Genomic DNA, 27,607 nt, shown 5'->3' with positions numbered 1-27,607 from the left:
TCCTTCATCTGGCATAATGGTAGGGGCAAAGAATAGGTCAGTGGGAGTCTTACTGCAAAAGACCAACTCAAGCAAACTTCAGCTTAAGTTTTAGGAAAAATCATCTTAGTCATATCTCGTTTGCTGTCTACATATTAAATGAATCTTCAAACTTTGGCTCCATGTGTAATTTGGTCATATGAACATTTATTTGAAGCCAGTTTGTTCAAGCTGAAGAACTTTACTGTCAAATCCAGATAGACCCAGAGACAACAAAAAAGACTAACTTCTGAGTCATGGTGAAAGGAGTGTGACCTACATAATTGAAAACTCTGATTCATCCCACTTTGGACCATCTTAAACCTCCACGGTTTACTGGCTTGTACTTGTGGTTGTTTTTTTTTGTTTGTTTGTTTGTTTTTTACTTTTTTGTGTGTTTTTTTGTTTGTTTTTTACTTTACTGGCTTGTACATGTGTTACATTAAGAAGAATAAACAAAGAAACACCTCATTGCTTTTGGGTACAGAGAAGGTTATTTAAAATGGAATTGCTCTGTAGTATGGGAACATTGACCAAATCAGGATAGAGTCCTAGGTTGAAGTGAGCAAAGTTTATAACTTGCTATGTAGCTAAAACAACCCTTAACCAGCTCAAATGCAAACTTACTAAGATTGTTTATGAAGTGACTGACATTTCAAGAAGTTTAGTACTTGCAGTACCCAAACCAAGGTCAAGTCCCTTTCATTTATCTTCCTCTTGGTCACACCACTGCACCCTCACCGGTATCGCACTGGCAAAGATGACAAGAATGAAGCCATCCCCTTTCAGAGCTGGTTAAAACACACAACACCTTTTGTAACTAGTCCCTGAGGCTCCCTAAGCTCCCTGGATGCCAGAGAAATACCTATGACTTCCTTTTGATTCTTTGGTGGAAATCAGGAGGAATCCAGACCTACTGTATCACCTATTGTCAGTAGGAAGATTAGCCCACTACTACAAAAGAATGAATTAAAGGAGGGGATCATGCATATATTTACATTGTAAAGGTTTTCTGCCTTGCTCTAGGCAGAAAAAAACATCAGGGTTCCACCACATGTCTGTGAGAGGTCTTGTTGCAGCAAACATAGCTGTTCTTAAGCTAGTTTTACCCTACTTAGTGAGGCAGGCTAGTGAAGAGGCTTACCACTGTCTCTCCAGTCACTGCTGCTGGCATCTCTCTCTACTACCACCCCGCCTTCACCTCCCTGTGCAGGCACCATCCTCTTTGTGTGTCTACACAGCATACGAAAGAGTATGTAGACTTCCTGCAGCCACCTCCAGGCAGGCTCTGAAGAAGTCACAGCAGGCTTTATCATGGGTAGCAACCTACCAGGTACCAGCCTACCAGGTATCGTTCATACTACCTGTTACCTTGTGTTCCACGAAGCCCATGCTGCTATGCCCTTACTGATGTCACTGTCTGTACTATCGTACCACTAGTGCAGATACACCCGCCGGCCACGCAGCATCATCGCACCCTGCTTGGGTAACCAGCACCACGTGTGCTCGGGCTTGTCTACTGAATCCTGCCCTGACCAGCAGAGGATTCCTGGGCAGGACAGTTGTGAAAAGCCAGGCTTTTAGAAATCGTGCCATAGGGAAAGGTACAGTTTTGCCTGTGAAATTGGTGATCCTCTGCTGTCGTCATCATCAGTAGTTCACATATTCTGTGCTATAGATGGAAAACAGTATAGATGGACAAAAATTCTTTTTTTTTTTTTTTTGTTCTTCCCATTTGCTGTTTCTGCTTTTAAGGCCACCATATGCATTATCAGCCCACCTCCCAGACGCTTCTGCAGGGTTTTCAGACAGCAACACTGGCAAGAAAGACATCTTAAAAATAGAAAAACATGACAAATAAGAACATAAGCTACGGTAGGTCCTGTTTTCTTCTTCCACTTTATGGAATACACTGAGTTCGCATTGGGCTCCCATGTGCAGAACACAGCACAAATATAATAGTTGATAACCCAAAAATAACACCCACAGGCAAGCCTTTTAACCTGTTTTCTCCAAGTTGACTCAATTCCCAGGAGATAGTGCCCCTTCAGTGCCAGGGTGAGATCCTCCTCCTTCCCATCACAGCAATGTCAGTGTGTAAAAAGAGCCGCCATCCTCTTACACCATGCAACACTTGTCGCCACCCACTCCTCCCACCTCACAAGCTCCTCAAGACACTCATTTCTGTTCCCAGAATATATCTTCCAGACAGAATCAAAAGTGATTTACATCTCAGCAGGAAGCCTACATCCTTCCAGACACTACTGGCTTGGTTCCCTTTGTTTAAAAAAAAAGATTTTCCCCAAAAACTACATGGAGAAAGGGGCTCTTTAGTTGTTTTGTTCTGTGGTTTGCTTAGAGAAGTCTCTTGCTGGAAGCATGCAGGGCTCGCTCTGAGGCTGCTCTAGTTGGAAGAACAGACAGAAGAAACCTCCTGATGATTGAACATGTATTGTTCAAATGGATATGAGGTGATAGATAATTTGCTTCTGCCTTGCTTCGCAGACTCTTACGAATGCACTGCCCTGAAAATGCTCTAATGATGAAAGCTCTGCCACTAGAAGAGCTGGATGGCTTCACGCTATTTCTTTCTTCCAGCATCAGAATATGTTTCTGCATTAAGATTTAACTGATTTTGTTTAACCTACAACTTCCTCCTGGCCTGTCTTTGTGCTCAAGGTCATAAGGAACATATACATTTACAGACTTTGAATACAGTCCTTTGGCCTTGAAAGGAGACTACAGATGCTACAGGAAAATAAATAATGAACTAGTTTAGGTCACTGACCTTCTGAATACAGCCTACAGCAAACCAGGGAAGGTAAGAGGATGAATGCTGCTCAAGGCTAAAATGTTTTACAAAAGCTACCATAATCCAGGGCTGACCAAATCGTATGGTTCTACATCCTGCTAGTCCCTGCATCACATGAAAGCTTCCAAAGAGCAAACAAACATCAAAAGAAACGGGGCCAGCTATGAAACTCCCAAAGTATTCCTGTTCCCTGAGCTCCCGCCAGGCACTGTCTCCTTCTACAAGTGATGCCCTGGAGACACAGAAAGTATGTACCAAGCAGGAATGCAATGTGGAAGCTGGAAGCACTGCCCAACTTACCTTACCAAGAGAAAAGAACCAAATGCCAAACCCCTCCAAAACTGTTCTGGATGCAGCCCAGGGCAGCAGGCATCGTCATTAAAGCTGGGGTCTCACCCAGCTACCCACCGCCTGCGCAACATGGCCCACATGGCAGGGCACCAGAAAAGACGCGGCATAAAAACATCTTTGCTGTGACACAGAGCAGGGCTCTGCAAGCTGAACACATCAGAGCTGCTTTTGCACTAACATTAATCTCTGTTTAGTTACTATAGCAAAGCATTTCTTGGCAATTCACAAGAAGCCTTTGTTGTCCGTTTCCCAGCCTCTCCACATCTGAAGGGCTGAACTGATTCCCCATGCACACTAGGCCTTTTCATGCCATGCACAGACCAGTTACCACAAGAGACACGACAACCCAAAAGCTGAAGAGGAAGACGTTTTCATTTCAGCACCTAGATAACACACAAATAATGGTAAGCTTCTGGGAGCAAAAAGCAGGAACTGCGGGCAAAGCCACTGCTGTGTTTTCTTTTTCCCAATTTGTTTCCTGCTGGATATCAGAGAGCGCAAATCACTATGCTTGATAAAAGCTCTACAGTCTTTTTGTTCAAGAGAAAGAATAAGTTAGTTCTACTGTGCCAAATTCTGGTTTGGAAAATTACCATTTACCTACCCGTGAACTTCCCCATAATGACAGCAAGCGTAGTACTCCCTCCCTTGACTCAGCGAGCACGGGCAGCGCTCCTTTGTGCCTTTTGACAAATGGCACCTTTCAGCTCTGCAAAGCCAGCAGTTCAGAAATTGGCGAATGAGCTCCCACTGTCCGTGGAAAAAAAAAATAAAATAAAAGATCAGAAATGCCCGCATTGGGATTTATGAGCTTTACAACATATGTATTTGCCAGATTCAAATGAATTATGAGAAGGATTCACACTGAATGCAATCCACAGAAGTGTGAACTGTAACAGCAGGATGTATTCAGTTCTTGCCTTAAAGACTGAAATGCCACCTGACAGCTGTTTTTCCCACGAAGATGTGTCCTTACATCTGCAAGCTACAGTGCAAAATTTCAGAAGTGACCTTCCATTTCTGTATATCCGGAATATTTAACCACATAATTGAAAGAGTACATCTCTCTGGCACAGACGTGGGTAAGGGAACTTCAAAAAGCCCAGCTTCATAAAGTCCAGCTTCAGAAAGCCCAAGATCTCCCCAGGTTATGGTGGTGCTGCCAGCCCTGCATAGCTCTGCTCTCTCTGGACTCCTAGGTCTCCTGGCCATCTGACAGGCCTAAACAGTAATTTTTTTCCTGTATTTTCACATCCAAAGATTGGAAGGGACCATCCCATCATTTCAAAATGCTATCTACAGACAGTGGTTATTAATTGCTTTCTGAGACTGGACTGCACTGTAAGAACAGCTAACAAGATGCCGCAATGGTTAGTAATGACAGAATTATTAAGGCAGGGAAATGAGCAGCTATAATGATGAGGTGTAAGGACAATCGCTCATTGAGATGGCCACTCCGTTGTGTTTTTTTTTTGATCTAATGAATGCTACTGACCTCTGTACAGGGCTCAAATACCTCATCATGTTTTATTTTATTTATTATTTTTTGCTTGCTTCAGCCTGATGCCTCCTCGTAATGACGGGAAACTGCAATGTTAAAATCAACACTTCCAGGAGCAGACACTGATTTTGGATGACTCTGAATTTAAGAGCTCAGCACAGGATCCTGCAGCGCTGTTGTTTCAGGTGTTTTGAGCGATGAAACGAGCGAACGTGTTCTGCAGCCATTGAAATCAGGACCAAGGGATCCCCCTCCTTCCTTACCATTCCCTTTAGAAGGGAACTCCACTGCCAGTGGAGCTTGGTTTGTAAAAGTGGAAGCCACCAGAAATGCCATGAAGCTGCCTGGGGACTCCACGTAAAACATACCCAGATATCCTGGCGATGGGTTGCAATTCGTCAGTCTAAGTATCAACAGACAGACAAATGGACAGTCTCACCTCTGCAAGGCCAGTCCCTATGTAACAGAACTAGTGACCTACAAACCCACGCTTTAACCACAAGACCATACCTCCCTTTTACTCATTAAGTCATCCTCTGTGACTGTCAGTGATGATACAGCATATTCTTGCCAATTCTCCAAGGTCTTAAATGACTCAACTGCTTTAGTTGCTTTAGTATGTGCAGTGACACTTTCTGTGACTATATTTAGTTTTAGAGAGGGTCTGGAAAAGTGATATCACACTGGAATGAGGAAGTATTTATCCCCCAGCTGGAAACACATGATGATGATGTAAACCTACTATTTGGAGAGCTCTATTTATACTGTTGTTTCCTGAATCTAACGTGACTCAGAGAATCTCCGGACACAGCATGGTATCACCGCTGTATTCTGCTGCGACCACTGACAAAGTTTCGCAAAAGTTTGACTAACAGCAAGCTACCACTGCTCTATGAAGCAAGGTTGAGCAACAGATGCTGAGGAAGACTCAACCATCTAAGAACATTTGCTTCCTGGGTAAAAAATAGCATTTGAACCTGATTTGTTTGGTTGAGCTTTTCTTCCTATGACTTCAAGTCTCCTGACTCATGAGTCAAACACCCTCTATGGAAAAAAAAATGATGCAAAGTCTATATACGGACATCTAAGTGGAAAAAAACACCTTTGACAAATTCTCTGCCACAATGAATCCTCCATCAGTGACTTGGTCAATGGATTTAAACTCTGTGTAATTAATGGTAGACCAGTGACAGAACTATATGGGAAATACCTAACAACCACTATATAATAAATATGCAAGGACAGTTAGTGCAGAGTGAAATCTGATTTCACTAACTGTTGCTTGTTGTGATTTTTTATTTTTTTTTTAAACGGACCAACAACTGCTTTCCCAAAGACAATTCCTCCTGTTTCTTGACAAGTCAGGCATTTCTATGATCAACACTTTTTAGAAGTACTCTCTGTAAGGTTTACAAAGGCAGAGGAGATCCAGCTGCAGAATAAGTTCCCAGGAGTAAGTCTTGAAAATCTGGCCTGAATGTTTCCCAAAAGGACCGCTAACCTTTTTGCTCAGACAAGAACATGGCTCCAGTTAAGGGAATGATATTCAATTACTTCCCCTTCTTTTTACTTTTAAAGAAACGAAACCAGAGCACAACTCTGTACTCTGAGAGCAAGCAGACAGAAGCTCTATGGCCATGACTAGACTGATGTAGCAGACTGAGGAAGAACAGAGAAAAAGAAGTTAGGAAGAAAAACAAGAATCAAAATTTCACATCTATGAGTACCAGTGATCTGCACTGAATTACATCAAGCCAGTTCGAGATGACAGAAAGGTAAACTGGCATTAGCACTCCTAACAATATTAATATTACCTAACATTTTAATTAATATACTCTAAGCGCTCTTGCAAAGTCGAGGCAAAATCCATCAGCAAACACAGGATCATCCAAGATGAGAGGTTCCATGAGCAAATCATCATCTAATGACTTTAATACGCTATGTGGATCTTTCTCTAATATGATCCTCTATTTCTAGGCCAGCCTTGTTCCCGGAACTCATCCGTATCTGTCTATAACAACTGGATTACATTGTACACAGTACTGGTCTCTCTACCAGCGTGTGGATAAGTCAGAGCACAAAGTGACACCCAGTCAAATTGGCAGCCATTTTACACTCACTTTGCACAAAACAGACAAATGGAATAGCGAATCGAGCCATACTGATAGTTTGCATTTGGCTAAGAGTTTATTCACCTCTTCAAAAGTTTAATATTAAACGAAACGAAACCACAAGGTGACTGAACGATGCTACACTGCTCAGTTCTTAAGGGCAGAAACTCCCAGTGATTGCAGATACAAGCAGGATGCCTAAATACAAAATAGGAAAAATACAGGGGAAAAAAAGAGAGGCTCAGTAAAGAGGGGATCATAGCAATTACCTTCCTCAAAAGTGTTTTCTTTTTGCCTCGGTTATGCCAGGAGGAGGTAAATTTTCTTCCAAAAAGGGAAAAAGAGCTGGGATAAGTCTCCACAAACACCTCCAAAATATTGTTTAAACTTCAGGACAAATGGGAAATAATGACCAGCTACCTGAAAATCCTCATGTTGCTATATCAGTGAGCAGTCCTCAGTGATCACACACAAGCAAGGGAGCCATGTGGCCCGGGGTTCTCTCCAGAGACACCGTGGATGTAAAGGGTCCCCTGCTACCACCCAGAACAGCCTTACATTTCTGCTTTCACAACAGCTCCCATGCTAGCCCCCCAGCTCTTTGCTGGGCCACCTGTGCTCTTTTATATCCCTCATGGTCCCCAACCTATAAGAAAAATCCAGGATACGTCTTGCTGCTGCACCCTATTCAGTGTCCAATCACATCCCCTATGAAGATGTAAGCCACACCTGCAGGCAAGATCACAGCCAGCCAGCACCCAGGTAAGCTCCTTAGGACAGCCTGAGAGGAGTAACAGAGCAAATTTTGTATTTTAACTGGGTGTAGGCTGACTAAAGATTGGTTTCTGAAACATCTGCTTATTTACTTCTTCAATATGAAGTATGGCTTTTACATCAATATTGCATTTTCTCAAGAACTGCGTGCTATTGGTAAGTGTTTAGGGTTTTACATTAAGAAAAAGCTGCATATGTTTCAGTCTTCAGCAAATATTTTCCCTTGTTCCCAGCCCCCTCTTCTTTTAAGTTTTGGCAATCAAAAACTTAAGACAGTTGCAAAATGCTTGCAATATAATCAGAACCAGAAGATCTCCCTTAGCCACAGCTCGCTTGCTAAGCAATCCCACACCCCAAAAATATATAGTCTAGAAAGATAAAAAAAAAAAAAAAAGAAAATTACAATATCAAACCCACTTTTGTTACTACTGACATCCTTAACAGAAGAAAAAAACACTGCACTCCCATAACTGAGCAGCAGTGCTGGCAGTGAGTGATTAATCACCATATACCTTCCTTGTCTCGTTCCTGTCACACACAGTTAATTCAATTGTTTGCCAAGAAGTGAATGCTAATATAACCGTTGATTGCTTATATTCTGTATTACAAAAACACTGTAACATCATTAAACACGTAGCATCCAGCATCACTAATGTGACCTGACAATACTACAACAGCATTAATGCAATTGTTCAGGTTTTCTCCTGAGACGTATAAAAGCCTTAATTTTTATGATTGTCCAGACCTGATTTCTCTTGCTTTACTCATACGCTCCTTAACATTCTCTCCAATATTCTGTGGTCTACTGTACCCTGAGCAGCTTTTCTTCTCTGCAGTTTATCTCTGGATGATCTTATCAGCAAATGAATTCAGTTGTATCTGAACTGATGATGCACAGATGAACAACTATTTCTGGACTTCTCACTTCCAGTGCTCAGTGAATTGTTGGTCTGTTTTTTGGACAGATCACCCAGAACTTCCACCCTCTGGCTCAAGCACAACACAGTAGAAGAAAATGTTTTACTTTCCATCAGATTTCACCTCTTCCTACTTTTCATCCTGGAGACAACTCAACTCAGCCCTGTATCACCAGCTGTTCCCTTGGACATGCACTTTTTAGGTCTGCACATCTGGACTATGCTGAATGTCTTGCTTAGGCAGAGCTTCTCCTAATAGCTGTTCCTGGTATTCCTCAGCTCCACAAGAGGATACTTTTCTTCCAGACCAAAAACATGCCTCTCTGCCATTTTTAGCGAGTGTAGTGATAGGACAAGGGGTAAAAGTTTTAAACTAAAAAAGGTAGGTCTAGATTACATATAAGGAAGAAATTCTTTACTCAGAGGGTGGTGAGGCACTGGAACAGGCTGCCCAGGGAAGCTGTGGATGCTCCATCCCTGGAGGTGTTCAAGGCCAGGCTGGATGGGGCTTTGGGCAGCCTGGTCTGGTGGGAGGTGTCCCTGCCCATGGCAGGGGGGTTGGACCTAGGTGGTCTTTAAGGCCCCTTCCAACCCAAACCATTCTGTGATTCTATGATTCACTTAAAATGGGTTAAGCTAAGAGAAAAATGGGACCACCATTCCCAAAATTACAAGTAGAGTAATTAGCAGCAGAAAACACACTTTAAACTTATTTGTCTACTTTAACAGACAAGGTAGATGGGGCATCCTGCAAGCACTTTTTACGCAGCATCTGTGCAATTCCTCCTTCCTCAGGCTTCTAGCACCTGACATTTCAGTTACTCTGACGTTGTTTCCTCAAGTCCTGATAAAGAGGAACTTGTTCTCCCCCATCCAGAATGCTTCAGTAGAGATCACTTTCCAAGCCTGTCACTATCACCTCACTGCTGTCTGCACCAGTTCTCTTCACATACTTTTGCATCAAACATAAGCCTCTTATCTTTGCTTTCAATGCTTCCGTCACTTATCCTCACCCTATCATTTCTCACTCACTACGGAGATATTGATTCCTGCTTCCGATCAGCCTGGGAAGCCTTCCACTATCACTCAACTATCAGACCTTCCAACAAGCATTTTCATGCTTTCCTACCACTACTGCCTTCCTCGTTCATTTTTTTGTGTGTAAACTTCTCAGCACCACCTTTATCAGACCTGACATCTGGCATGCAAAATGCATAATGCTGTTGTCTTCTCTGTCCTCTCCCATGTATCATCTATAACCACCTGTTATATACTGATTTCTCTTAAGAGGAAAAGCTCTGCAGACAGAATCAGACTTCTGCTCTGTGCTGACAGTGCCTAGCAAGGTGGAGTTCTGCTCATGTGCCAGGTATGGCCTACAGTACGGCAACGTGTAGCACGACAATGAGTGGTAATGTACAGTAACAGTGAAGACCTAATGGACAGCCATGTGCGTCTTGGCTTGTTCTGGATATATGAAGTCTGTGTACCAAAAGAGCTGAGAGGTAGAAGTGAGCAAACAAAATACACAACTATATTTGCTCATCTTGGTTATTTGGGTGTAAACCTGCAATTTTAAAATAAAATAAATATTTTAGAATGTGTATCATAATTTAATTCAGTTAGCTTACTAGTAGCCACCCACAGGAACAGGAAACTAGCATAGTCTAAACTCTAGATTAATTCTTAAAACCTTTCCTAAACACTCACAGATTCCCCAGTGTGTCTGCTATGAAAAGTTATATTGTTAACATGCTTTGTTTTAGTTTAGCTTATTTCACTTTTCTTACTGGAGTAAACCACACTGGTGTAAATCCATCTTTATAACCATATAACCGCATTGATATTAGTGTTTCTGCTAGTGTAACTATTTCAGGTTTCATAGCAGCTTAACAAGGAAAAGTGAAGCCTAACTGTAGTACATTGAGTCATAATCTCACGTATAAGGTACCGACTACACTACAGTACACCAGTACTATAGTATTTGGGGATAGCTTTGGACTGTCAGGGTAGAAAACAATGATTCTCACCCTGCTTTTGTTCCTGTTGGTATGCTCCAACCTCCTGTACTGGGGAACCTGGACCCTCTATAGCAAAGATCCTGAAAGCCTGAGATGCAGAAGACATTTCTCCTGGATGAAGTATGCAGAAAATCTTCCTCATCTTCTGTGTGTTGAGAGGATGTAATCACAGCCAAGTGTGGTCCTATCTACTGTAAAATGTCAAAGGCTTAATCAACCACCAAAGAAAACTTTTTGCTCTTCCAGACATATAAACCAAGCATAGATTAATCATCTCTGACTGTGCAAGATATTTTTAATCCAGGCTTTTAGGTGACTTAGCAGCACTGGCACAAGCCTGAATGGCATAAAGCGTCAGAAGGGATTTTACTGCAGTGTCTGCTCAAAACTACATAAGCTCTCAGTAACACTCTTCCAGCATGCACCAGTGAAGTGGAATGAGCTTTAGCATGGTTCATTGGCCAGAATCTGAAAAAAAAGTAAAGAACAAAGTCTGCTGAAGTTTCTCTATGTTTGTCTCACCCACTAAGGCTCCCATAATGCTCAAAAACTAAAATAATAAAAAAAAAAAGTGAAACTTGAAGAAAGGTTTGAGTGCATGAAAGATTGTTTTTCCCAACTGCATCCATCGGTCAACTTTCCATAGACCTTAGATCACTTTGGACCACTAATTGTACACTGCCAAACAATCAACTCGTTTGTAGTAAATATATGGACATTGCTATGCATATGGCTCTCCCACATGCTAATGAACTTCAGCAAATCGTATTCTTTCGAATTAGGTTATTAGAATCACAGAATGACGGAATGATTTGGGTTGCAAGGGACCTTAAAGACCACACAGTTCCAACCCACCTGCCATGGGCAGGGACACCTCCCACCAGACCAGGCTGCCCAAAGCCCCGCCCAGCCTGGCCTTGAACACCACCAGGAATGGGGTGTTCGTCCTCATCCACAGCTTCCCTGGGCAACCTGTTCCAGTGCCTCACTGCCCTTTGAGTAAAGAATTTCCTCTTAAAGTCTAATCTAAATGTACCCTCTTTTAGTTTAAAGCCATTCCCCCTTGTCCTATCACTGCGCTCCCTGACAGAGTCCCTCCCCAGCTTTCCCGTAGCCCCCTTCAGGTACTGGAAGGCCACTATAATGTTTCCCCGGGACATTCTCTTCTCCAGGATGAACCACCCCGACTCCCTCAGCCTGCCCTCATAGGAGAGGTGCTCCAGCCCTCTGATTATCCTCGTGGTCTTCCTCTAGACCTGTTAGAGTACATCCATGTCCTTGTACTGGGGGCCCCAGAGCTGAACGCAGGGCTCCAGAGGTGGGGTCTCATGAGAGCAGAGCAGAGGCGGACAATCACCTCCCTCGCCCTGCTGGCCATTCTGCTTTTCATGCAGCACAGGACATGGCTGGCTTGGAATTGAGATAGGAATGGGAATAGTCCTACCATCCCATCACCACCTCCAGTTTATAAACTCAATCCAGGTCGCACAGCAAGCCCAGCGGTATTCCCTGTATTTTAAGAATATGCTAAGCAGCACAATAACACCCTCTCTATTATCCTTGCCTAAACAGGCCCCAACACATTTTAACTGAGATGTTAATTATACTGCAACTTAAGTGGACATGTCTAAACAGGAGGAGCTGTTTTCCACATAGTGATGAATACACAACAAAATCCTACTGCAGACAGAGCAAAGCCATACTTTTAGCACTTGTGAATTGATTACAGGAAAACCTAGCAAGTTGTCTTGGTAAGCCTGACAATTTGTAATCATTATAAGTTTTAATATATATTTTCAACTCAGTTTTCATTACTTTAAATATGTTAAAATTGTTTTCCAGCTTTACATATTTCCATGCTCAGGGCCATGTAAGTCCTCAAGACAAAACCCCATGATTTATCTCAGAACAGAATGTCACTTTTCACCCTCCCATGAAGATAATATAATGTATTTACTTCCATCCCAAACTGAGCCAGTTTGCTCCAAGGCAAACGCACTTCTGAAAATTACGTCAGTTTTTGTAGTTCATCAAGCCCATTGTTTCCAAAAGTAAATAGCCATTATCCTTGCTGATTGCGTAATCACTCTCCTTCCTTAAATCAAGGGCTTTGAAGAGAGGGGAAAGGCTGCCTGGCTCAGATAGCCTCAGTGGGAAAGAACATCCAGCCTTTGTGCTCTTGCATTTGCAGGAAGACTTGCTCTTGTTTTTATTGCAGATATGTTGTGTTTTGTTTCCCAATGAGAAGAATTATCGGAATTCAAGAGAATGAAGAACCACGGTACAACCCTCCAGCAGGGTGTGGAAGCTCCCACACCACTCTTGTTGGCTGTTAAATTGTCTTGAAGAGCAGCCTGAGGACAGCACAAGAAGCCAGATGTCAGGAAAGAGACTCAAGTTTAAGGAGAGATGTGCCCTAGGAGAGGTTGTGGATGTTGAAGTCTCTTGCTCTAGTTCCCTTCTTATAGACAGGCATTAAAATTCTCCACCAGATCTCCTAGCTCCAGCCAAAAAGCTGTGCTCAGCAATGCAGACTCACCTTTTGCCTCCACTGCTGCGGCACATCTACACGAAGGAACACAATTCACATTGGCAACACAGAAAAAAGTTTTTTGACCGAGTTTAAGTCGCTTGCAAAACCAACTCCTGGTAGAACATAACTACATCTGACTTGAAAACACAGTTTGGCGGTGCTTTTAAATCACTCAAAGAGGACATTAAATCCAGTAGCCCAGGAAAACTCAGTGTTGGCTTCCCTGCTCCCACCGGAGTTAGGACCAACAAGGCTGAGCACTGCTGACTGCTTCTGAAAAGCACATCTGAGGACCCAGTCCAAGCAGGCTGCATGCACTGGACAACTCCTGTAGACTTCTATGGACTTTGGCTCCATCCCGGGCCACATCAGCATCCCCCAGGCCCACATGTTTTAGTGATTTACTGCCCAAGAGCTCTCCAAGTTTTCAGTGACTCTGACTGAGCCAGAGTAAAATGTGCTGTTACTTAAGATTATTTTCATAGTGCCTCTGGTACCTTTGGGAATTAATTCTTTTCTACTCTGAGTAGAAGTAACTGAATGAAACTGCTGCTTTCCATGGGCTATGCTCTCACTTAATGAAGGGCTAGTAAGCAACAGCCACACCAGATTATGTACTCTCACAGGTTTCACACCAAGCACAGCTTAATTTATCCACAGAATTTGGGCAGTTCAGTTAACAAGTAGGTGTGCGTTGCTCCAGTTACCAAGAGCCTTGTGGTATGGAAGATATCTGTGCCTCGTCCACAGCCACATATTAGCAAGTGACGCTTATTCAGGAGGCTGCATGTAAACTGCAGTCCAAAGGAAAATGTCATACCTATTAATTAAACTACAAATAAATGTCTGAAAGAACTATTAGATGGCTAAGAACTTCAAACCATCAAACCCAAGAAACACCATGTAACGTGCTGCAGGGAAGGATAACCAAAGCCTGGTGCTGGTGTACACACCCAGATGTAACTCCGCTCTACTGAAAATGTAAAAGGGTTTCTCCATTATACCAAGGATGAAGATTTTAGATAATGACATGGAGACAGAGAAAAAATAAAAAGGCTTTCATTATAATTTTTTTCCTGCAATCAAAACTAATTATTATTCACTAATGTTCAGAGTTCATCACCATTTGTCTCACAGTTCAGAGTCTAGTTTCAGAAGCTGTCAGGTCTGACCGACCCAGAGGAAACAGAGCCTTGCTGATAGGTACCAAAGAGGCATTAAGCTGACATATTTACAAAGACTGTGAATTATACATGAGTTTCTGTATGAACCAGACAGGTTTAGTGCACCACACATTCTTCATGTATTACATTTGGGTCTCATAACACAACAACTGCAGTTTATTGTTCTGTGAATTTAATGCTGGTGGAAGCATGAGAGTGGCTTCCCCAGGGGCCCATCTGCTGCTCCTGCGTGGAGCCCAGCCATGAGTTTTTCCACAGCACTCACATCAGTCCAGAAAGATCCAAACATCTGGAAGTACAGGGAGTTTGATTTCCATGTTCAGTCAGTCCTCAGCAACCATTCTGGAGGAAAGAAATTGCCAGCTCCATACAAAAAATTATCCATACATAAAAAATTGCCATGGGTCCATATACTTTATAATGTGTTAATACGACTCAGGGAACACACTGACGTGTCCCCAGCATCCAATACGGCCATACTGGTGTTTAGCAGAATCCCATCTACGCTAGCGCTCTCAAAGTGTTCACTAAAAAGACCTGTATATTTAAAATACCACGTCCACCCCTGAGCTTCCGCATATAGCAAAATAGATGAGTTTCTTAGTGTAAAGCTTACAGATCCTCTTAGTGTGCACTATCTAAGAAAGCTTTCCGAAAGGCCAGAATCCCCCTTCAAGGCTGTTCTGCCTCAGTGCTGTAAAATTTCAGCTTCAGTTCAGGATAGAGAACAGTAAACAGTTCCTGTAAAGTGCATGACAGTCTTTAAGCAGCTGCATCCAATCACCATCCTTTTCCATCACCTCTCAAATACTGCTAGAACACCACCCACCTGAATGGCAAGAGCTGCTGCCAGACTTGAAAAAAAAACCAGACTGAATTCTCACTGAAGAGACGAAAAATCAGAGCTACTATCTCCTGCCTGACATGACTGTGATCAATAGGTGCAACGGGCTCCAGCATCATCCTGCAGGATGGCTTCACATGCAGCACAGTATGAAAACACATCACATCCTGCAGACCACGTACAGCAGCATGGAGTGAACGCACAACCACTCCACAGCACAGTCATTCCAGAAGTTTTGAGAAAACACACTGCAATTTGCTTGTGCCTGCTTCTTTCATGATTCATCCAGCTCCACAACAGTAACTGCCGACATTCAGCATTGTCTTTGCAGGCTTTAATCAGTTTAAATGCCCTGATGGATCTCCATCTTCAGTATCACCCCAGAATATGGACTGTGACCACAGGCTCAGACATGCTACTGCATCATGCAGGCAGCTTCTCTGCTTTTCACAACACTATTTGGGTATGACTTAAACTGGAATGCATCTTCAGGGATTACCTACCCCCAGGCTTCTCCACCATGATGATCTAGCCCTCCAACCCATTTCAATGTTATTTGCACACGATTCAAAAGATGTGAGTCATTAGTAAAAAACAATGTAATTTCAGCAAACACACTGAAAGACAGGTATGACACACTAATGCAGAAGCCTCTAATAGAGATAGATGTGAACCCAAAGAAGGAGAAATAAAGGACTGAAGAGGACTCATTAAGGTGTTACAAGTTGAAGTTACGTGGAAATAATGCAACTGAATTAAGAATATGGCCTGACTACAAAGCTGCCACTTCCAGTGGAGTGACCCACCTGAACTACAGCCTCCTCTGGAAGGTGACAGAATCCCCACTGAGGAAAACGTTTAAAATTTGGTGCATCACAAAAATACGCTATAGGGAAAACTCTGCTGTGTGCAGGACACTGCCTAGGTGACCTCAACACTTCTGTCTATTCAAATGCCTATGAATGTATGAAGCAATAAGAGTTTGTCTATTTGAGACATAACACCAAACCTGAACAATTGTTTTCATGACAAATCCATAGCAGCTTATTCCAAAGATGTAACATGACTAGTTTTTCGAGGATGCCACAATTATGCCAGCTCTCTGTTTGAACATTCCTTTTTTTTTTTTTTTTTTAAAAATGAACTGCGACATCACAAGAAAAGGTGGTCATGGGACTAATAATATTACTGCTCACCTGTTGCAGCTAAAATACCCACTGCCACACACACAACACTAAATAAAACTTGGGAGAATAATTCAAATCACTATAAATCTGCTCTCAGTCTCATCGTGGTGTTTTTAGCAGGTTTTGCTCATGGCACATTAACAGTACAACTGTTGTAACCTCAATACTTAGATGGCAAAGTAGTGGAGGATTGCAAAGACAGAAATCGTCATTTTAGCATTGTTGCTGGATTAAAATCAGACAGCAGGACAACTACCAAGGAAGCAGTCAGAAACTGAGTCTGCAGGAGTGACAAACACAGCACGAGGAAAATTGCAATGGCCACTGACCAAGTTCTGGAGGTTTTTTTTGGTTTTTTTTTTTTTGGGGGGGGGGGGGAGGTTGATTTGGCCACCTCAATTGCTCTAAGTCCATGTTTCTATATCTACAAACTCCTCTGTGACAAGATGCTTCACAAAGGAACTGCACACAATGCCAAGTTTTTCCACAAGCTTTCCACACCAATACCACAGCTCTCAGTATGAACGAGAGCAGCCCTCTGCCCGCTGGCCAGGCGACAGTCAGCTGAGCTGTAAGATCTCAGACCCAACATCATAAGCCTGTTATTGGATTTGCTAAATTCCTGCTGGGTGAGGTATGTTTTCTGCAAGGTTATGATTCAGAAATGCACTGAAGGAGGCCACAATCACCAGCTTCTAATAAAAGCTACTGTTACTTTTCTTTCCCACAAGTGAGGTAGAGGAGGTACAAGAATGAGATGTGTTTGAGCACACAGCGCACAGGTACGCTTGTGTCCATGCAGCTTTTTCTTCTGCGCTACTTTTCTGCGCTTCAAACTTTTGGTCCCCACTGACCATTGTATTCTAAGCACAGCATTAACAAGTCTTAAGTGAATTCAGATGGGCTTCCTGTAACTGCTCCTAAGTCCCACATAAACAGGGTGTAATCAGCATCCTCATCAGCAGCCTCCCCTGCTCTTCACTCCACCCTACAAAGCATAGACCCTCCTCTGAGGGCCACCCAACCAGGTGAAGCAAGCACATTTCTGCACGTCCCAGTTCAGTGCTCAGCGAGTTTATGCATAATGCACACTGTTTGTGCAGCTCCAAGGACCCAGTTCAAATCAGCTTGTGGTCTCTGAAATCATTCTCAGCACACTTGGCCAGTCTCTTTGGTAGGCAAATTAAATTTCTAAATTGTTCATGCTCACTTCAGGCTTTCACTCCTCTCTGCTATACATAAGCTACAAGAAAGGAGACATGATTCTCTGGTCATTCCAGTTCCATGCTAGTGTTACTTGACTGACTTCAGTGGATTTACTCCTTGTGTATACCACTGTGACACAGTGAGGTTCAAAGATGGCTTAATGGCATATAGGGATGTACCGGCAACTCAAAAATGAGTCAGTAGGAGATTAAGCTGCATGTAGTATCATCAATACCTCCTAAGCAGATGGCTGAGCAGAAGTATCAAAATCAGGGCTAAAACAGCCATTTCTTCCATGGTGTAGGGGTGGAGTGTGAAATAAGGAACAAGCAGCACAAGAGGGAGAGGGTGAACTCATAGCGGGTGAAATGACAAAATACTCCTACACCCTGCAAAAGAATCTTTGTAAGTTCTGGCTCTCAGCCCAGAGGTTTGACCCCAGAGGATATGGTGTCAGTAGGCCAATGCAATAGCAGAAGCAAACCTTGAAATGTAACGTCAATTTCTTCTTGTAAATCTCATCTAATCCAAAAAAAAAAAAAAAAATCACATGAGAAAGACTTGGATAAAAAAAACAAAACAGGAGAAGAACATAGCTCAGCTATACAGAGTCATGCAAACTCTAGAAATAGCCATGTTAGGAAAAGGCTAAGCTGCTCCCCGGGTCAAGCCAAGCAAGCCACAGTGACAGATCCCTTAGCTCTCCATTTCAAGGCCAGGATTCAGAAACGTGCCAGCGTGTGCTTTGAGCAGGGTGAGAGATGGACAACACTCAAGTGGCCACAACTCACAAGCACAAGGTTCTCAGCAATTTTTAATCCAGCAACCACCAGGCAGTTCTGAAAAAATAAAAATAAAAAATAAAAATGGAGCTGTCTTGTATCTTGGTTCCCCATCTGTGTCAACTGCAAACATCTAAGTGTCAAGTTAAACCTAAAATACTCAATTATTGCATTTTTCCCCTTTGCAGACTGACTGGCTGCATTTAAGGGCAAGTACATATCTGCAGCCTACATGATGGTATCTCACAGACCCCATGTTGACTAACACTGCAGCACTGTACCTTTTACTCTTCTTCAAGCAAAGAATCAGCCATATCCTTACAGCTGTTTTTCTTTTGCTTCGAGCCATACCCTTTAATTCACAAAGCAGAAAGACTGTCCCAAGGAAAGAACTAGATGGTCTTCAAGGTCCCTTCAAACCCATGCCATTCTGTGATTCTGTGATTCTGTGACAACACTTCCTGCACAACTGAAATGCACTGCAGGTGAACCACTGCCAAAACCAGAAGGCATCATAACACAGGTACGGCTAATAGATACATCCTTGTGGTGCCTCATGGGAGCTGGGTGAGATGGCTGAGCAAAGCAGATGGCAGGGCTGCAACACAGAGCTGAGGGCAGCAATCAAGACCAAGCCCTGACACAACTCTGCCCAGCACTGCTCCCTCCCCAGGGCACAGGAGGAAAGATTTGTCCTGAGAGCCCAAAACAAATGCCTGGGTTTTTCAACAAATGTTCACCCACTTTCTAAACACAGGCTGAATTGTCACCAGTTGGCTGTCTACAGTGTTCAACAACTGACTCATGGGAAAGACAGCTCACATACTTGAAGGGACGTTTGTCTATGTGACAAGCAGACATATCACAAGTCACTTAAAACCAAACAGACCTTACCAGGTTTGGCAGAAACTTCTGAAGTTACTCAACAAGGCTCTTATCAAATATCTCATGGTTTATTGATGCTGAAGCAGATATTCATTGCCACTGTTTAATTAACAGAAGCCTGTAACTGTGCTTAATTTCTCTTTGCCTTCCTTTTCATCTAGGAAAGGTTAACTTTTCCACACTGAGCCTTTTCCCATTTTCATCCTTCACTCACCACTACAGGGATATCCTCAGTAAGCGGCTACGTTTGGTGCCCAGAGCAATTTCTGCCTGACCAGAGCATGTCTTGTCAAGCCCGCACATAGAAATTCAGCAGGGAGCCAGTGGTGCCAGGCAGGTTGCTTCATTTCTCCACTCAGTCTTGAACTGTGAAGTTTGTCTCCACAGGGAAAGAGCTTTTACAGAGTCTTTCTCTGGGAAGCTCAAGCTGGCTTGAAGACAGGACAGTAAAGGGAACTTCGTTTCATGTGTTTTTTTTTGTTTTTTTTTTTTTGTTTGTTTTTTTTTTTTTTAGCACTTTCACTTCCAAGGAAGGCTCATTAACTCACTGCATCTCAGTGCTGGAGATGTTATAGCTCTCCCTGAAGCCAAGAACGTCTTCCTTCTCCTCTGGCATCCCTCCGGGTTCACCCTCTCCCAGCCCAACACAAACCCTGCTCCAGGTCCAGCCTCAGCTGTCTCCCCCCCAGTTGCATCCCACCACCTGCTTCCAGAGACCCTGCAGCACATCCTGGGGGTAGCAACTTCTGCCCCAACCTTTTGGGGTGCGGGGAGCAGCGTGCAGAGTGGCAGCAGGAACGGAAGGAGGTGGGGAATGCAGCCCACGGCCGGTGAGGGACAGAGCAGAGCTACACCCTCCTTCCCCTTCCATTTGCCCCAAAGTCCTATCACAGCTACATTAACATTCCTTCCCTCCTGCTCCAGCTCCCTCCCACCCCCTCTCCTGCCAACCTTTATTCCTCTGGCCAAATTTGTCAGCAACACGTGTCTCCCTTTTCAACTTTCTATACGCATCTTTTTTCATTTCTAAGCAGGGAGGTATCTCATGCTCAGGCCACAAGAACAGCCTTCCCTTCTTATCTTTTCACTGAAACGCATCCTCCTCTTCCAGTCCAACATTAGCTGGTGTTTCCTAGCCCTGGGTAAGGGTGCATTTTTCAAAGACCACTACGCCTGTTCAGCTTGAGGCTCTACAGAGACGGGAATGGTTTCCCATGTTAGTTCAAGGAACCTGCAGCAAGTGTCGGGCTCCTGCAAAAGGAGACAAAGGGGAGATGAGAGCCTATGTGATTTCTACCTCTAACCCAGAGCCTGGATCACTGAACAGCCCAAGCTGTCTCCCCCTGGCATATGCCTCTTTTCTTTGGCACTATTTTCAAATGAAGGTAACAAGCCAAATGCAAGATGCTGAATATAAGAAAATCACGCAGGAAGCAGTACAGTATTTTCTGGTTTGACGAAAGCTTGCTGCTCTGCAAACTGTACAGCAGTATGGCACAGACACGTCCTACTACACACTTCCTTCATGAATGCCAATCTTTATCTCATTTCCAGTTTTTGCAGCTTAACCTTAACTCCAAGACAAAACCTGGCAATTAAAGTATCAGCCATAAAGCAAACACCAACACAAACCACCACAAACATCAAACATATTCGTTTAAAAAACTCAGTCTGGCCTTTATTTTCTAATCTCACTGAAGTCTCAGAACAATGCAACAGAACGGGTTTGGCTTTCCATTTTGTGTAATGCTGTGTTCAGTAGAAGACCAGTTTTGGGGGGGACTTTTGGACAAAACAAAAATTGCTGGAAATCAAGCAGCTTCAAACAGATGACTTTCTGCCAGTAGCAAATCAAAAGATTCTCAAGTCTTCTGATTTCAGGCACACAGAAGCTCTTCCGGGGTCATGACTGGGAGTCCTGACACACTCCCAGTACCAGTCAAGCTCTAGGCAGGCAAACTTGGAATATCTGGAAAGACTAAAAATTTCAGTGGAGACAATGAGTTCTCCAGAGCTGCAGACCTATTAGGATCTGACCTTTAAAGCATTTCTGCTGGAGTCCTCCTGGATGCCTCTCACCAACTAAGAGTCATCTCTGCACTGATGACTAGCAACACCTGCCTCTATTCCCCTGCTTTTCATCAAAAGAGACAGGGACAAGCTGCCTACGGGTCAAGGGGCCCTATGGATCTATCCCACCCAAGCAGACAAACTCCCTCCTATACTTAACCAGAAATACCCACTGCCATACTGAGGCAGTCCGCAAGAGGAGGAGGCCCAAAGCTCAAACCCATGGCACGACAGGCCACAGCCTCTAAGTAATTCTCCCTTCAGCACTTAAAAGTATAAAGCACACCTCCAGTAATTAAAAGTCATTTTCACACTGAGCTGAATGAGTCCATGATCAGAAAACACTGAGTTGTTTTTTTTTTTTTTTTTTAACCAGGTTAACACAGGAGCAGTCATACACAAATACCATTCCAAATACCTTACCAGGAAGGAAAGAGGCAGTAGAGGACAGTCTCCCCCTTTCACCTACTCTTCCTTACACTGTTCAAAATCCTCAAGGATGACAGCATGCAACATGCTGAGCCAAGGACTGGCAATACTTCATGACCCTCACTCCTCCTGCCCTAACCCAAGCTACGTCTCACTTTCTGGAAGCATCCTGCAACCTAATGTTGCCTGCAATCGTTCACTGTTGAACGTGCTTTGAATCACGGGGCTCTGACACCAGCAGCTATTGGAGGCACTGCCAGTCAACCAGTTGCTGTATACCTCCTCGTTGGAGCTCTGAAAAAGCACAGAAGGAGATGGGTATTTTCACAACTCTACATTAAGGGCTGTGGGACCTATGAAACAAGAAACAAGACTCCCACAGATTCCTGGCACCAGCTACCCTACCTCTTCGTAATTTAATCCGAAACACCGGTAGAGCAAAGAAGAACAAATGCATAAATATTTTCATGGGAGAAAGCCTGAGTTGCATTGCCGCACAGGTAGATACAAGTATGAACACCATATATTAGATTGTTCTAGAAAACCCAGAGAGAAATCTCTGATTATTCCACACAAGTTGTGTTTCTGGCTTGTATGTCTGAAGAGCAACAGGCGAGTTGAAAGTTGTTTAAATCCTACTAAGATGAATATTTGACTATAAATACCTCATTTTGACTTATGACCCCGAACTTTCACTACCTTGTACCCTGTGAAGCAATTCACAGCTGCTTGAATGCTGAAGAGAAAAAGAAACAAGATCCAAGATCAACAGCTCCTGTGATTTCAAAGGAACTTTTCTCCAACTTTTTTTTTTTTTTACATACATCATGTAAGGGATATCATTTCCCACATCATCCATGGTATTTTAATCAATATCCTAACTAGTGCCCACCTCAATCCAACTCACATAGTCTTGTAATTACAAGTTTAGAGACAGGACAGCACAGCTGTATTAAATTAAATCTGAGACTCATGGTGCAGTTTTCCAGTCAGAGGTACAAAGACTCTGTCTTAGTCTGAAGCTCATTTTCTGACTTTCCTTCCTCTGTGGTCATCTTCCTTCGAGCTACACCCACTGTTTGCTGCCAGCAAATGGAAGTAGCGCAATATCCACTCTTCTAATTTCCCTAATAATAGTTTCAGGCCCTAACAGGTTTTACAGGAATAAAAGAGTAGATAAAGGAAAAAAAGACAGAAAAGAGAGACCACAAGGTTACGCATATTACTAGAGATATGTATTTTCTGAAAAACACTCAACTGCAAACTCATGTATCTTTATTTGTCAGCAGGACTTGCAGAGAGGATCACGTTCTGCTTTTCCTGCATTAATAGTCACAGTGACTTCACAAGCCTCATGCTGCAGCACAAAACCATCTCAAGTGCTTTCTAAACAGATTTTGATACACATAAGAATATGCACGTTTGCACTTGTTATGATCACAAGAATATAATCCATGCAATCTGATCGGTTCCTACATGCAGAGTTTCCAGCACCACACAATGCAGATGCAATTTAGGCTAGCCTACTTAGATCAGAAAGTTAGTTATAAAAACCCAGAAGTATTGGTCACAATCGTGCTGGTCCTGAGCTGCAGTGCAAACACCCAACACTGACAAGCAGGAAACTTTCAGCATGTGCGCATGATGGGAGGATTCTGGAAATACACAGTCCTCTCGAATACAGGGTGAAAGGCGTGTACTGCCTTGGCAAAATACGTTATTTAGCAGCAAAAAACGAACAAACCAAACATTTTTTTATGTCACTAAATTAACCCTACAGCTTAAGTACTTCCCGTACAATTAATTTTCTTCTTTTCAGTGAAAGGAGACACAAGAGGAATTCGACCCCAAAGCAAGCAAAAGCCTCAAAATCCACTTCTTCCCCCTATTCATTAAATTGCAGTGTTCACAAAGTCAGTTAATATTGCACTTGCATTGCATTTCAGATGCTTCACGGGTACTTTTAATGTTTTGCCAAAATCAGATTCAAGGGGTAGAGCATTACCCCACAGTTTTCCTTCGAGCACCAAGTACTGGGAATGTTTGTAACCACTCTGCCTGTTTACTGACCGAATGAAATGCACTGACATGCAGGTGTAGCCAGAGAGGGAAATGCCTTGCATGTGGCTCTTTGCAACCCAATTCCGTTTGGTGCAAACTCTTTGTAAGCACAGTTACAACATGTGGAGGCTTCGGTAACTACCAACACTACGCTGGTTTTTGCCCAGCACCCTCAGATTATTGTGCCCAAACCACAAGGCCATGGGCATGCAGCCTTGAAAGACTGGACAGGACTGAAAAATGCCAAGACCTGATATTAAACATCTTTGTACATTTGAACACTGCTCAACAGCAGTTGCAAATCTGAACTTGTTCACGTTGGCTTAAGACAATGCTCAAGGTTGTACTTGCAAACAACATTACGTACGTGTATGCTATTGTCTGTCTTCCAAAAAAAAAACAGCTCCTCCCAGTAGTTCAGAAAGGCTCGACATGTTTGCTAAAGAAAAGGTCTTCCCTGCATGCAGAGAGTCATAACATATACCAAAGAGAAACTCCGTACTTCATTAAAAATAAATACACAAGCCTCACAGCTGCTGAGCCATCACTGTTCATAGCAAGCTGGCTTAATAAGATTTTTGTAGCATCTGTTGAATAAAGGCCCGACACTGGGAAAATGATTACTTTCAATAACAACCTGCAGAATATTCAGTGCCAGACACAATCCTACAACTGAACACAGTCACAGATCACTAAATGCCAGCTGCAAATCTTCCCCAACGAAGGAAGTCTCTACAAAATTCCTGTAGCTTCTTCAAAAGCTGCCCCACGCACATTAAAAGGGGACAGCAACAAGAGAAGCACTGACCTTAATTTCAACCATCAGGGGTGTTCGCTGATGAAAAACTCAACATGAGCTGGCAACACATGCTTGCAGCACGGAAAGCCAACTGAATCTTGGGCTTGCACGCAAGTGAGATGGCTCATGAGCATGTAAGACTTTCCTCATTTTAGGCACACAATGGATCAAAACACTCTTTCCTAAAAATTAATGATGGAGTCCAGCAAAAATTACAGCCAGTCTTAACACTTCAGGTCCTTGGTCCTCTCAAACTATGGAGCAGTCACAGACCATGTACAAATGTACTTTGGCTAGTCTAGCAAAGTAGAATGTCATCCGCACAAACGGAGCATCTCATGACACTGATTTTTAAGCAGAATTCTTCAGCAACATCAGTAATGAGCTCTACCCAAGCGTCAAGGATACAAAACTCAGGACACCTTTGCATATATTTGGACAATGTTTTATCCTGTTTCCACAAGCTAATCTCGGGGAGTACAGTTAGCCCTCTGCCTTAGAAATGAGTCTTTATCAGGGCATCTCATCTTGTTTAACAATGAAGCGTCTTTCACAACCTTAAAATTTCAAGTTCCTTCAAAGCAAGTAACAAGTCACAAAAGAGTTCAGCAAGTCCTGTCACGCTCATTCACCCACTGAGTTTCAGAGGCTGTGGCTAACACTTCTCTGCTCCAAATACTGGAGGTGTGGCGCACACCTCTGCTCCAAATACTGGCCATCTTATTTTTTACTCCTACAGAAATGCCACCATAACATGTTCTACAAGCACAACCATATTGAGCTGTGGAATTGCACAGATGTAGCTATGTTTTTTGTTGTTATTGTTGAACTAGTGCAAAAGAAGTTTGCAAGCAAATTCCTACTTATGTGAATTATTATGCCTGACAAACATTCCCTGTAAGGAATCAGGGATTTTATCTTCAAGGAGACTACTGAAGTAAGCAAAAATTTGCAGAACTGTGTCCCAAGACTGCCACCAATCACTTAAGTGGACACATGCCTTTGCTCAGAGGACACAGTTCTACAAGGCCAGCCTCCCCTCCCTGCTGCGGGGTTAGATTTTTCTTTCAGACCACCATGGGTTCTCTGTAACATCAACTATTTCCTTTGATCCAGCAGAGCTTTACTTGCATTCAAAATGGAGTAAGCAAGATTAGAATCTGAGCTGTTAAATACATCTTTCACAGACGTGTTTCTACCATTTATTTTAATGTACAGGAGCTTGGCTAGCATTGTGGATACCTAATCACTTTCCAGATGTTCTCTAAGCAATTTTGTCTCCTCTTTCCCACCCTCGCATAAACCAGTAACAACTGCATTGTGTCTTATGGACTGAGGAAGTGAAGGAATGGGAGGGACTTCCAGGAATTTTTAATTTAAATATTTTTCACCTGAATGTTATTTAATTTTTATGCATATATATCTACATATGTGTGCATAACACAGACATAAATAGATACCAAGAGAAGAAATTGAATGCTTGGTCTAGCCTTCTGTTTCACATTTTTAAGCAATGTCACTTCAGCACAGCAAGGATAACTACTATTTTATGGTTCTCTGTCCTTGCTTGACTCTATTTGGATTTTGAAAAGCTCTCTATATTAAGGCTTCTCATTAGCTGTGTGAAGCCCAGTACCCTAAAGACAGTATTTAATTCAACTATGACCTGCCTTCTGGGCATTTCCTGGCAAATAATGACCAGATGGAAGCACTAGAGGCTGCCAAACATTCACTGCAAGGAAGTGCCAAAACAAGGGTCTTTATTACTGATAAAAGCTATGGAAACATCAGAATGCAAAACAAAGCTGCTACCTTTTTTTCACCCCCATCTGCTTCACTAAAGCTGTGATTGCTGCCGTGATGGAATTAAAGGCACCAGTTTTTACCCTGAAGTTGCACTCTAGCACAGTAGCAAATGGCCAAAATAATTTTGCTCCCTATGTTAAATCATTATGTTTATTCTTATATTACTACCAATCGTTAGACCCATTTACTTGCCTCATTTGAAAGTTCCTCAGACCATGTTTTCATTTTCTGTGCTCATCACCATGCTCAGACTTAGGAGTCATGCCTGATAAATAACTTTCAACATTAGCCCTGGCTGTGCTGAAATGAAGGCTGCTCCTTCCAGCAGAGAAGAGGGGGGTATACCCTCATTCTCTCCTGTGATCCTGTCCATGACAATACCATAAAATTCCTGTTAGCCTGTGGATCAGATTGCAGACCTGCATCTGATGTAAAATCTGTATTTCTGCTACCCTGGATGCCAGTTCCACTGCAGCTACTGGAAGCACCCGTGGTGCTCAAGGATAGAGAACAACTTTTCAGCTTTGTTATGTTTACAATCACCACGTGCAACGCTGGAGGGATAAGGGCATGCAGCACCAGTTTTGCAGTAGAGTGAACCCTGTTCTTCATCGTCATATTCTTAGTGCAGCCACACTGCACTATATAGCCTGAACAAACACAGGAAAAAATTATAAACCCTTTGGGGGCTATTGCTCAAAGGCCTCCAAATTCACAGCAACCTAAAAGCCAAACTGTTTTCCTCCCAATGTCCACAAGAATAAATCACCTAAACTGATGCATCATCAGCCTTTATATGGAGTACAGCTCATAGAATCACAGAATATCCTGAGCTTGAAGGGACCCACAAGCATTATACAATCCAACTCCTGGCTCCCTGCTAGGCTACCTAAAAAATCAAACCATATGTCTGAGAGCATTGTCCAAACGGTTCTTGAACTCCAGCAGAGTCGGTGCTGTGACCGCTGCCCTGTCCCAGTGCCCGACCACCATCTCGGTACAGAACCTTTTCCTAACACCCAGCCTGACCCTCCCCTGTCACAGCTCCATGCCATTCCCTCGGGTCCTGTCGCTGTCCCCAGAGAGCAGAACTCAGCACCTGCCCCTCTGCTCCCCTCATGAGGGAGCTGCAGGCTGCCATGAGGCCTACCCTCAGCCTGCTCTGCTCTGAACAAACCAAGCTGTTGTTGTGACTTCAGCTGCTCCTCATACATCTTCCCCTCTAGATCCTTTACTATCTTTGTTGCACTCCTTTGGACATTCTCTAATAGTTTTATGTCCTGCTTATACTGTGGCACCCCAAACTGTACACAGTG

The 27,607-nt window shown here is 43.1% G+C and overlaps 1 protein-coding gene across 2 annotated transcripts in view; it reads right to left on the bottom strand.

The window, feature by feature from the left end:
• GFOD1 (glucose-fructose oxidoreductase domain containing 1) overlaps window positions 1-27,607 on the bottom strand; it is a 69,640-nt gene that overhangs the window by 34,686 nt on the left and 7,347 nt on the right. The window contains exon 1 of one of the 2 annotated variants that reach the window (XM_040547938.1): window positions 3,786-3,926. The exons of the other annotated variant lie outside the window; for it this stretch is intronic. Coding sequence (XP_040403872.1) covers window positions 3,786-3,801 — 16 coding nt within the window. The 5' untranslated portion in view covers window positions 3,802-3,926. Of the gene's footprint in view, window positions 1-3,785; window positions 3,927-27,607 lie in introns of those variants that run through there. 2 annotated transcript variants of the gene reach the window in all.

This window comes from Cygnus olor, chromosome 2 (assembly GCF_009769625.2).
Source record: "Cygnus olor isolate bCygOlo1 chromosome 2, bCygOlo1.pri.v2, whole genome shotgun sequence".
NCBI classification, from domain to species: Eukaryota; Metazoa; Chordata; class Aves; order Anseriformes; family Anatidae; genus Cygnus; species Cygnus olor.
Note: the sequence above shows the minus strand (reverse complement) of the source record. Positions and strands in the feature narration are given on the sequence as shown.